At 37.9% G+C, this 13362-nt stretch overlaps 1 protein-coding gene across 1 annotated transcript in view; it reads left to right on the top strand.

Annotated features, from left to right (window-relative positions):
* TET2 (tet methylcytosine dioxygenase 2) overlaps window positions 1–13362 on the top strand; it is a 79334-nt gene that overhangs the window by 37905 nt on the left and 28067 nt on the right. The window contains exon 2 of the mRNA XM_063310779.1: window positions 9745–13102. Coding sequence (XP_063166849.1) covers window positions 9790–13102 — 3313 coding nt within the window. The 5' untranslated portion in view covers window positions 9745–9789. The remainder of the gene's footprint in view (window positions 1–9744; window positions 13103–13362) is intronic.

The raw sequence follows: 13362 nt of genomic DNA, 5'->3' as shown, positions 1-13362 counted from the left end.
TGATGACCAAAAACCAGAAGACTGGTAGCACCTTTTCTGATTAACAGATTTCATTAAAAGGCATAAGTTTTTATGAGCTGCATCACCAGATGCATAGAGTGGCTAAACTGATGTAGGATTAAGAACTGTTAACTAGAAATAAAATGCTGTCTGACCATTTTTCTGTTCCTTTAATTCAAATGCAGAGTGGGTATGTGAGAGTCTCCCCTTTGCCTATATATATTGTTTTATGTGATGTTCTCTCTGACAGCCAGCATGGTGAAAAATTATATGAATAAGGATTAAAAAAAAGTGAATATTTTCAAAATATTGAATGAACATGGGAAACTCCATGATATTCTTTCTCTTTTTATACTTTTTACATTAAAAAAACTCTTTTATGTCTTATTCAAATCATTTTATTTTCCTTTCCATGATATTAGACCAGGCAAAAAGATTTCTGAAGTGCTGAGCTCCATTATTTTAATAACATCCATATTATTCCTCATGTTCTCTGACATTTTTTAGAAATGAATGATGATGAAAGGATCAGAAGGAAAAGAGAAATGCTCGAATATAAAACTTCAAGAAACTTAAATGCACCAATCTTGTGATTATATTGCTAATGGTGGAATAATTGGGATGAATGAAGGATATTATGGGCCATGATATTGATATCAGACATTGGAGTAAAAATTCCAAGCACATAGATTAAGATGGAAGGTAGTAGCTTAAGAGTTCCTGCTGAAAGAAAATTTTGACATATATTGAAAGTATTATCTAGAGAAAGAAGGTCTCCAGGACATTTGTGTCTAAGATTCATGGATGATATGTGTGGGTGATTTTAAACGGTTTGTAAATAAAATAAGGAACAGCAACTGTATTAAAGAGAAGTGTAAAAATGAGGAGCATCAGAATGATGAAAACCACAAATTGGAAGTTCATTCAAAAAGAACTATATATCATATTAACAAATAATCTGGCTGGTAAGTGAAAACACAGTTCTTTAAAAATTCTTGTTACAAACTATAAATATTTTAGAAAGTGAGACAGATGGGAGCTCCCCCAAAGGAAGTGTTTGACCACTGGGTGAAACAGAGTGTTGCACTAGAGAAGATTTTGGTCTGATCCAATAATATTCCTATGTTTGATGTTCTTTGTCTGTATGCATGTGTGTGCAGTTCTACTTCAGGGACAAGACTTGGCCAGAAAGGTTTAAGCTTTCCCCGTCCCCCCTAATCTGATTCCTATATAACTATTTATTTATTTATATTTCAAATTTCTATCACTGCCCATCTCCCCCAAAAAGGGGACTATTTGAAAATAAAACAAAAAAGCAGGTGCAGTAAATATTTATTTATTTATTTATCTATCAAATTTATCACCGCCCATCTCCCAAAAGGGACTCTTTTGATATGATCACACTTGCTGTGTAATTTGGTTTTAGGGCAGAGAACATAGGCAGCAAACTTCCCTATTTTTTTTTAAACTCTCTAGCTAATAGCTAGGAACTTGTCAGGTAATGTTTATTGACATACAGTATTATGCCCTTTTTTTTTCACTGTCTTAGATGGAAAAAAATGGTGACGCTTCAAAAAAGAATTTCCTTGCAGTCAAATGAAACTGCGATAACCACAATTTAAGAGTCATACCTCCTTTTTATATGTAGTCTTGCGATATTTATTGAAGTCCTACCTATTGCAAAGGTGTAAAAGGAAAATTTTTAAGAGTGAGGAAAGATTGATAAAGAGAATGTTGTAGTCTTTTGAAAAGCAGCAGCAGAAATGCATGCCCGTCTTGGTATTTATGTTTGTGGCCCATATGAAAAATCAAATATCAGCATTTCCGCATGTCTCAAAGCGTCAGTTGATGGGAGTAGAATTCTTAAAATGCATATTGGACAAATAAGATCCTCAGCCATTTGCACACTAATGTGCTGTTTCTAAGCCACGCATCAAGACATCTTCAAGGAGGCCAGTCATAATTATGATGGATTAGACTGCGGAGTTGTTCCTAGGTGCAATAATTGTTTCGCAGATGCTACTGATGTGCCCTGAATTTCTAATATATAATGGCTGGTGGAAAAAAACATAGTAAAGTGGGTAAGTGTCTCAGCTCAAGCACAATTACTGGACAGAGTGGAAAGTAAACTGCTATAGTGGACAGCTTGCTTAGAAAATATACAATTTACTCAATTTTAAAAAAATCACAATGCAATATGGATTCTTTGTGGCCTCATTATGCAGCAGCACCTTCATGTTTATCATTTATTGTTCCCTGATTTGTACAGATAAATGTATACTAGAATATTCCGGGGCGGGGAGAAGGAAAGAGTAAATAGGGTGGGGTTTTTTTTTCCTGATTGCTGCTTGTTTTTGGCCCTAGGTCAATGCTATTGTTTCTTTTGAGTCTAGTTAATGGGCTTCTCCTACATAATTTTCTTCTTGCTATGGAGCTATCATATAGGAATGGTATACCGTAGTTCTGCATATCTAATCAAATACTAAAAAAAAAATAAAAAGACAAGTTAAGAGGTAAAGATTTTTGTTTTGTTTTTTCTTTTACAATTTATCCTAGCCAATTCCTCTCCTTGGCACTTTATTTTCAGTGGTTCCTGAAATCTTGCTAAAGGAAAAGGAAGTACTGAACTCTAGCTGTTATTCAAAACCAAATGCTAAAATATTTGCTGAGGTTTTTCTTTAGGAATTCTTCAAAGCTTTAGAATTTGCAGTAGAACTTAAACATTGAAACGGAAATGTTTTATTAGTAATAGCATTTGGAATTTTTTTTCCTAAAATGAGTTAATCTTCATGATATATAAATCCTTGAGATGAAATTTATTTAAAGGAGTTAACTGTGGAAAGCAGGAAAAGATCTTCTCCAAGAAGGGAAGGTTGGAAGTGGATCAAAAATATTTCAACCATAGGTCCAGTGATGGCTTCTTGAAGAAGGGTGGACCACTGCTTCCTTAAGTACAAGCAGAACCACCTTTTCACTCAAGGATAAATGCACAGCAGCTCAACTCTCTCATTCATAATGAGTTTCTGGATGAGAAGAGCCTTTTTATAGGCTGACCAGGCATTAAACAGCAGCAACCTGAGCCCAGGGCCCACTGTTGACTCAATGACCAGGCATTGGGGTAGAGCCCAGGGGGCTGGAAGGTGGAAGTGGTGTAAAACATCAAGTACACCTTTCCCACCATATCTCTCTCTGCCATCACTACCAGAATGTTACTACCTGTCCAATTCACTCCCCCCACACACATCAAACCAACCCCCAAACTCTGACATCTGTCCAAGGATCCCATCACATATCTATGGGTCACCAGCAGCTCCCAGAACTTTAGTTCACTTCTACTGATAGACTCAAGGTATCTATCAAAATCCATAAATAATGTTTCTATAAACATACAAGCAGGTTCAGTAAGCTAAATCAGCCAACTAAATTTCAAAATAATCAAAGCATGCAACTTTAGGGAGTTTAGCTCTGAATACATGTAATCTGAAACAACTTCAACATAAACCAAGAGTGGTAGAGAAAACTCCAAGCATATATTTTGCAACAGGGAACTCCATAACTAAAGCAGCTGTAGCAACACACACACACACACAAACAAAACCCACCACTATTCCCATCTGCCTAACTTCAGAATATAATGGCATCTGTGGAAAGGACTCCAACAACATGGTAAATCTGTATAGAAAAAAATAATCCTTTAAAATTGCCACTTCTCTGGTGTTATAAATCAGAATTAGAGCTTCAGATTATTCTTTTGAAGCACCCAACAGACTTTTGCTGCTTCATGCAAATTTCAGGCACTTTTCACATACAAGTTCTCAGCAGCGTATCCTATGTCTTCATGGTGCTGTGGGGCTTGGGAAGCTGAGCTAATTAACTGTTTGTTCTGTTCCTGTTCTAGTGAGAACACTGCAAGCAGAGTTTTTTAGTGTTTCCTCTGGAGATGTGAAGCAGGTGGTCTTCCAGTGGTGACATTTTTTACTTACCCTACCTCCTAGGTAGATTTCCCTCCCCCTTGTATCTAGCACACCATGGGGCCTTGCCACCATCCCCCACATCCTGGGTATTCCAAGAGGTAGCTTGGCTACTTTGGGGAAAGGGGTTTTTTTCCCTGAAGGAAGGAGGTGGGAAAGGGGTGGAGCTTCAGCTGGTGACCATTTTTTGTGTCCCACCAAGGCCAGCTGCAGAGAGTATTGGTTAATTCAGTGACAGGATGGAGTGCAGCACTGAGGGTTGCATAGGATTTGAAAGGGAAAGGCATTGGCATTGTGGAAGTGCCTTCAAATAGTTTGATTCCCAACATGGCCTCAAAACTATACAATAACAATCAATGCATTTGCAGATTTACTCTTACATCTATTTTTACTCCCATCATCCCATGGACAATGGTATCCCATGTAATTTATTTGCCTGGCAGACTGGAAACTAGTGGTATGACAAATCCTCTCAAGTAATTAGGCCATTTAGAGGGACCTCTGTATAAAATATATTTTAATTATCCAGTCAGGATATAAGTTGGTAGCAGCTTCTTTTTCTGGGAAGGAATGCAAATGTAAGTTTATCATACAAATGAGAATCAAATGTAAATGAATGAAAAATTGTATGAATAAGGATAAAAAAAAAACAAGTAAATATTTTCAAAATATACCTTGCAGCTTTTAATGCAGGAAGTGGAATAAAACTATTGCTAAAAGTGAAACCGAGCCCCTGCTATGATACAGGTGGAGTAATAGCTTCTAATTGTGCCAATGATTTTTTTTTAACTTGATCATTTGCATTTCATAAAGACATTATTCTCAAGATGTATGCTCAGTGATAAAGTTGAAAATCAGGGAAGTTAGATAGAATGGTCCTAATCTGGATATTGTTGGCCACTGTTTCCCAACCTTGGTGGCTTCCATATCTGTGGACTTTGACTCCTAGAATTCCTTAACCAGCCATAGTTTAGAATCCTGGCAGTTGGTGTCCACTGATAAGGAAGCTGTCAGGGTTAAGAATCACTGGTCTCATGCAAAAACTGGAAAGCATAATTCCCTCCTGGGGAATAATAGTAATTATTATTGGTAACTTGGTTTTCTTTTGTTTTCTTCTTCACACTATCACTAAACTCACCTTTATTTTTATTCTGTGCTGTTCTCACCCACTACACTGTCCTGTTTCTGTATGCCTTCCTGTCTAGTCATTCTGGTCAAAAACTCACAACTGTGTCTCCTCTTTCCAAAGACCGCTGATTGGAACTGAGATGTTGGCAGAAGAGTACAACTCCATCCACTAGCTAATTGCTCGATCAGTGAATTAGCTACTTCTGTAAGCTCCTCCCCCTTAGCCACAAGTAAATACAAATGCGTTGAACCAGAAAAAATACCAGATTGAAGTGGGTCAAGATGTAACTGATTCACTGCTTTCTACCCATGTATTTTGCTCAAGGGTACAGGGGGCAGGGGGGAGGAAAAGAACATTTTAAGGAAGATCTAGGATCTTCATTTCTATAAAAGGCCCTGCAACCTCATCCTTCAAGATAATGGGATCAATCAGGAGGAATATTCTCTCCCAGGAACACAGATGCTTCATGATGCAGTCAGCAATCCTGCTTCCAGTTCAGTGTCTTCTCTCTAGATAGCCTCAGTCAAGAATTAACACATAGATGACAAATGGTATTTCTCCAATCACCCTCTCAATATTCTCAGAAAGTAGTACCTGAAAATTATTCAGTCTGCTACTACAAGATACAGAGAGAATATCCTTTAGTTTTAAATTGCATGGGAGGAGATCTCCATCCCCATACCCATCCTTCACTTTTAGATCTTCTAGGACAGAACATGTTGCTGAATCAGATTTATCAGATTTGTAAGGTTCATTTCTCCTAAGCTTTAGGAGCCCATGGATACAGGCACGGCAGCCACTGTTTAAGGTCACAGAAGCCACAGATGAGTGGGCCCAACAGGTTTATAAAACAGAGAAGACCTTTGCCCTTTCCTGCCAGTTTTTCCACAATACTCTGTCCAAGGTCCTGATTGCTCCTTCCTTGTCAAAGTCAGAACCTTCTCATGAAGCTTCAGTCTGATCTGATCTTCCCAAATGTGCATCTGCCTGTTTTGCTGTTACATCGCCTATCAGAAATGTAACTGATCCAGGTTCTTCTTCTGCAAGCCCAGGAGAAAAACAGGTCATATTTATTGATCATCTTGGGCAAACATATTTGATAGGAAATACTGGTGTCTGAGGATTCTTCTTGATTCTTTCAAGCATTTTTATTTAATCAGGTTTTTAAGTAACTTTATAGAATTTTGTAAGAATTCCCATACTGAGAAGGATATAATCCACCCTTATCTCAAGAAGTACTCTTTTTTTCCACCAAATCCCGTACTTGGACTGTTCAGAAATATTGTTTGAATATGGAGACCTAAACCGAAATTTTTCCAGGCCTCATTAGCATTTATACTTATGGCTGTTTTAGATAATGGCTAATTTCTGTAATTTCTGCAATTTCTGACATGCCTTTTGTACAATAAGACAGTAAAATTGCAGAATGAACATAACATTCAAATTTAATACTACTAACTGCCTGACTTGGGGAGAGAAACCTGGCTCTGCTGTAATAACTCAGTACATAGAAGATTATTTATTTGCAGGCACTGCCTTTGGTGCAACAGTTGTTGTTTAACTGTTTAGTGATGTGTGAATTAATCATATTGAGGATTTCACATTCACATTCAGTTCTGAACAAGGGGCGATATTTTAATTGCAAAAATTATTTCAGTTAAAACTGTATTCATTCCAAGTTTTAGTTGCAAACCTCTTCACTAGGACTTAGCCAATCCTTCAGTTATTTTACAGAGGACACTCCAAGCGTGTCAGAATGCCAAGGAACAGATCCATGGGCCCTCTATTCCAATCTCAAAAACAGCTTTACACATTCAAAGAGCAGGTTGCACAGCTGCACCCAGCCACCTTCGCTTACACACAGCCACATCATGTTTTGTTTTGTTTTGTTTTCCCAGCTCAAAGCTGTCCTTTAATGCTGTAGTTTCTGCACAAAAAGAATCTCTTCCCAACTGTGTTCGCTACTTTCGAGAGTGCACACATATGTCAGGGTTTAGTGTACCGAACTTTGTGTGTCTCTATAAAATAACTTGACCTGTTAATTCTCAGAAACAGTGGATTCTGTAATGGGTGTTAATGCAGTACTTCCTTTTTGACAAGAGATGGTGTGCTTGTAGGTCCATTCCTAGAGTCTTGCCATTCACATTGCTCCTCTCCATGAAGGAAGAGTAGTTGTATAGTTATGACCCCTGTTCGTGCATTTTTTAGAAACATTACATTCCAAGACTGCAACAGTGTTTTTCCAGCATAGCCACTGTCAATCCTTAGCAGAGCTAAAATCAGGAAGGGAGAAAACTTTCAGACTATTAGAATAGCAGCATTCTGTGTATGCAAAGTTATGATTCTTCAAAAAATCTTGATCGGCAGGATTAAATTTCCAGGTAGACCTTTGTTCATGGAACCTTAGAAATTCTGCTTACTTCACAAGGAACATTTCCATTTCTTATTCATACCGCTTCTTACAATAGTAAACAATATGCACATACTTGGGATTACTTTGGTAATAGTAGTAGAGGCCAGATAGACCAAGATGCTAAAAAAATGACTCAAAAATGTTAGTCTGTATTTTAAATGACAAACCTAATATTTTGTTTGGGTCCTATCAGTGCCATTCTATTGTGAGATCTGCTGTGCCAACTGTACTGTAATTGTTCTTGCATATTTAGCTGTAAAGTTAAATGCAGTTATTTATACCACACATTCTGATAAGCAACCTGGCAATTCAACAGTAAGCCAAACAAACAAACAGAAATCCAGTGATAAGTATTTCCTAAACATTTTGTTTTATATGCTGTTAAATAGAGCTATTTGTTGGGGACAGTACAATTCCAGAGAAAAAGATGTAAAGGTAATGCATGTCTTCAATGGCAAACTTGATAGTCTGGGCAAACCTATGAAGGATGTTTATATGTTATAAATTACTAGATTTAACTCTTGATCTGGAAACCAGCATTTTCCCATAATTTTGTAATTTATGTAAAATAAATGGCTAATCATGATTACATAAATCATTCAGATGTGTTGTGAATGCTCTCGGAATTTCCATTCAACTTGGCCAGTTGTCAGCCCTACGAGGCAGACCAACAAAGAAATAAACTCCATGGAAGATTGAATGCTGTTATTTAGATTGGCTGTAGTAACATAATCTTGCAAGTCTGACTGTGCTCCTCCTCCTCTCTCTTTTATAAACATATGAATTATAATATGAATATGTCTGAGATGTTTGTGCACATTTTCTATATGTCCTGGACTTGAAATGTTTTCCTTCTTGTCTCTTTGGTAACAGCTCTTCCCTCTCTCCTCAAGGCCATCCTCTTTACTCTCTACACCAATGCTGTTTGGACATTCTGGTATTGCAATCCCAACAGACCTGAAGTCTGTCCAAATAAGGAAGGAAACATCACTATAAACTTTGTATGCAGAAGTAAAACTGTTTTATCTCATGCTTATTGCTTCGATATATGCAAACTTCCACATAATGCTAAGTAATATGCTGGTATACAGTAATTACTCTGAAACTACATTTTAATGAAAAGAATGTTTAACTGAAGGTTAAGGTGTCCTCCTTTATTTTATTCTCTCTTCCCTTACCTCTCCCTCTTCCACCCCTCATTAATCAGAGGGTCTGATATTGAGCAAAGACTTCAAACAACTAAAAAAGCCTGATTTGGTCTAGGTCCCCAATTAAAACTTTGGATCCCCTTTGTTATAAACAGAGATCTCACTTTTAATATTCCCAAATTTGGGTTTCAAATATTATCTTTTAAGAATATTTATTATAATTAAAGTTGTTAATTTTATAATGGTGACTGTTAAACTGTATTCATTTATTAAGGTATCCTATACCTTCAAACTTGTAATGCAGAATGTAGCTTTATCAATTAATTGGCTATTATAATCAGACTAAACATGGATAAAAAACCAGTTGATAGCTCTAAAATGGATTTCTGTTTCTTCAGTAGGTTTTTTAAAAATCTCAGTAAGTACTCTGTAGATTATTTAAGCATTTTAAAACCTAAGTGAGTGCATGTTAAATATGCAGGGAATCCCATCTGTCTAGCTAGCTAGCTATCATTTATAAAAGTTTATTATCCACCTGTCTTTATAAACATAATTTCAAGGTTTCACTAGTGTGTTGTATGGTTCATAAACAATTAAATGATGGCTTTCCAATTCATTTTTCTGTGGTATTCACAGTGGAAAATAAGAATAATCTGACTTTTCACCTATGGAAGAAATGTAACATGTACACCAAAGTGTTTTTATGTTCTGGAATAAGCCATACTTTTAAACTTCAAATTTCCTCATGGGGGTGTGGGGTGGATTGTAAAATAAAATCATTGCATTAAAACTAGTGGAGTCTCAATTTTTCTCATTACTTATTTGTAAAACCTTAAGAAAGCATGTTGTTATATTGCAGAGGAGTGATCATGGGGCTCCCCAGGGCTCATGAGTTACCTATCACTCTATATCTACTGTAATCTGTGAAGCAACTTTTGATATAGAAAGCAGAGAGCCTTTAAAACCAGATATATGAGAATGGCCATTTGGGGGCATGAATGCCTGCATGCTATATAGACATGATAATATAATATTATGACAGCCAAGTATACATGGCTTTCTCTCTCTCCCATTTCTTTTCAGATCCAGTAAGAGGAGAACCTTGTGGATGGCCCTAGAGTAAGCCAGATGGAACAAGATAGAACTAATCATGATGAAGGCAATGGTTTAAATCCTTTTTTAATTCCACATCCTTCTCATGTTTGCCAAGCAGAGCCTTTGTCAGTGAAGCTGCAGAATGGAAACCCATCAGCAGAAAAGATCTACAATGAATTGAATGGCAACCATACGTGGCTGCATGGGAAGGCCAATTATGGAGTGAAGCACACTGCAAAAAGGAATGAAAGTAGTCGAATAAGCCCTGACCTCCTTCAGCAAAAGAAACACTGCAGTGGGTATTTGCAAAATGGTGGGATAAAACGCACTTTTAGCGAGCCTTCCTTATATGGGCTTCACCAGAACAAGAAGCTTAAACAAGATGAAGAAGCAAAAAGAAGTCAAGAGAGCTCATTCACTGTCAGCAACCAAGCAGGTGCTTCTAATTCATGCAGTGAGAAGAATGCTGTGGGTTTTGGAATAGAACAAAATACAGCTTCAGTTCTTACAAAGTCTTTAAGATGCAACTCTGGTGCTTCAGAATCTCCTCCTGTTCCCCAGATTCAGAATGAACAGGGGGGTGAAAATATTAACTGCCACAACAGGAACATTGTCTTGGCATATAAGAACAAGGCAGTTCCAATGCCTAATGGTGCTATAGTTTCTGCCTCTTCTACGGAAAACATGCATGGTGAATTCCTGGAAAAAACATTGTCTCAGTATAATCCAGAACATGTTTTCACTGGAATGCAGACAACTACATCTCTTACAAATGCCATAAACACACGGGCTATTAACGTGTTGGCATATGGCTCATCACATTTATTGCATACCTCAGGGCAGATAAGTTCCCCTCAAACCTCAAACTCTGAGCTGCCTCAGGTGCTAGCTTCGGTAGCTACTAAGGTCCACAATATAGAAAACTCCAGTACAGGATCCATTTTACAAGCAAGCTCCACTTTTCAGAATCCAGAAGTAATGAATTTGGAGCAGCAACGGTCAGAAAGTACCTATCAGTCACCTACAGACAACCATGAAGTTCCAGGAAACTCAGGGCAGGTTCTCAGTCAGGATTTCTCACTCAATCCTAACAACAGTCTGAACACTCATAACAATAGCTCAGAGATTTTGTCAGAGCCAAGAGAAGAAACAGGTGCTTCCTTCCAAAAAGATGCCATGTTCAGGAATGATTCTTTTAATCTACCCCCTGTTGCACCACCTTCTCCAGTGCGGGAAATAAGCAATGTGGTCTCCACAGAGGCTTCAGAAGAGCCCGGTAATGTTTCTAATTTGAAAGAAGAAAATAACGGATGGCAAGCACATCATCCGGGGGAACATGCAACACAATTTTCTGGCTTTTGCCAACAAGCTTTTAGTTCTCAACAGGGTCATAAATACAAGATTCAGGTTTCACAAGCAGCTGGGAGTGAAACAGATGTGACACTCAGTACGGTGACATTGGGTATAAGGCAGCAATATCCCAGTGAAATTCAGTCCAAACTGGAGTCTAAAGTTCAGGATCCACAAAGATTAGGAATCAGTAGAGAATTGCAACATTTTCCACATCTTCTGAGCCAGATCAATCAGCAAACTACTCCTGATAATAAAAAAGATCTGGTGAAAGATCATTTGCAGCAGTCACAAGGCCATTCACAAGCTTCTTGGATGAGAATGACTTCCCCTCACTTTCACCCCAATGATTCTTCCCCCAAATCAAATGAGTTACTTTTGAAGACCATACTCCAGGCAAATTCAACAGAGCAGACTCACCCAAAACAATGTCTTAGAAGCTCCAATGAATCAAAAGGAGTTACAGGGCAATCTTGCTACCAGAACATTACACAGAATGAGCAAATACCAGCACTGTTCAAGGGTGAGGCAGCACAACTGCCTCATCATTTGACTCCTGATTTGCAAATCCCATTCCAAAAGCACTCACCACAATCCAAAAAGATGGATGATCAGCAAAATTCAAGGCACTTTTACTTTCAACCACAAGCTGAACTCCACCTTGAACAGACTTTGGAGGCACAGTTAAAGTCTCAGCACTTAGATCTTCCACCACTTGAGAATGAACAATTCATACAGTCACATATTTTGCCACCAATACTCCAGACTCAGCCAGTACAACCACCACAGAGTTCACAGGTAACAGTGAACTCCCCACAACAAACAAAAATCACGAAATTGCCCCAACTCTTTCCCCAGTCAAACAGTAGTCGAGAACAGCAAGGGGAAGGAACATCATTAAATCATCTTAAATTAGAAGAGTGCTTTGAAATAGCAAGTAATTACTTCAGATCAGCTGAGTTCCCAGTACAAATTGCCCAGACCAGAGCAGACCATATTTCAAATATAACCAGCAAAGAGTCCCTTTATAATCAGGCTTTTAAAGGAAATAATGTAATGAAGCATTCCTGCTCAAACAACGTGCACTTGGTTTCTGAGAAAAAGGAAGATCTCGTAAACACAGAGCTCTTAACTCAAAATATAACTCATGACTTACAGCACATGCAATATTACCCAAATAGTGTAACTCCTAAAGAAGATCTGCCACAGAGCTTTCAGGAACAAAAACCTCCATCTCCACCAACTTCATTTCTACAGCTGGCCTTCCAGCAAACGCAGGAATATTCTAACTTGACTACCAATGTGGGTAACTCACAAGCTATTCAGGTTCAACAAAGATACTCACCCTATAATCAGCAAGCAGCATCCCATGCAATAGATCCAAGCCATGGCCACTATCTTCCCTCTCAACCCCACAGAGATTTTCAAAAGCATGCTGCTATCAGATGGCATATCTTGAACAAGCAACAAGTTAACCAAAATAAATCTGAGTCATATCAAACTATGGGCTTCAAATCTATCAAAGCTGAAACTGGCTCAAAGGTGAATGCCTGCCTTCCTTCACTGGCTGGACAGTTGGAAAACAAAGCATGGAAGAAAGCAATTAAACAAGAGGTTCAGCATTTTGGTTATGAGAACATGCAACAAAAGAGTATCATTGAAACCATGGAGCAGCAGTTGAAACAGATTCAGGTCAAAACACCCTTTGATCATAAGTCCCTTACTATCAAATCACCCAAACATGTGAAAATTGAGGCTGCAGGGCCCATTACCATTCTGACAAGGAATTCTAACAGTGCAGACTTCAACAGTCATGCCATCTCTTTAGATCAACATACCATCCATTCTAATGAAAAAACACCAACCAAAAGAACTTCTGGAACAGCCCTCAATAATTTCTTAGAGTCGCCTTCTAAGTTACTAGATACACCTGTAAAAAACTTGCTGGATACACCTGTCAAAACTCAGTATGATTTCCCTTCATGCAGCTGTGTTGGTAAGTTTTGATTGGTATTGTTTACAAAGTTCTGATTGGTATTGAATAATACAAATGCTGTCTATTCTTCTATAGTTTATTAAGGAAGGGTAGGCTTCCCCAATTTGGTATCCTTTAGATATATTGTTAACATGCATCATACTGTAGAACAGAAACTATTACTAAACCTTGCAAACATTTTGTTTGTCCTCACCCGTCACCAGTGAAAGCCATGTATTTTTAGATATAGAGACTATACCAAAGCTGTGTGATATAACTTT

Source organism: Candoia aspera, chromosome 8 (genome assembly GCF_035149785.1).
Source record: "Candoia aspera isolate rCanAsp1 chromosome 8, rCanAsp1.hap2, whole genome shotgun sequence".
NCBI lineage: Eukaryota > Metazoa > Chordata > Lepidosauria > Squamata > Boidae > Candoia > Candoia aspera.
Note: the sequence above shows the minus strand (reverse complement) of the source record. Positions and strands in the feature narration are given on the sequence as shown.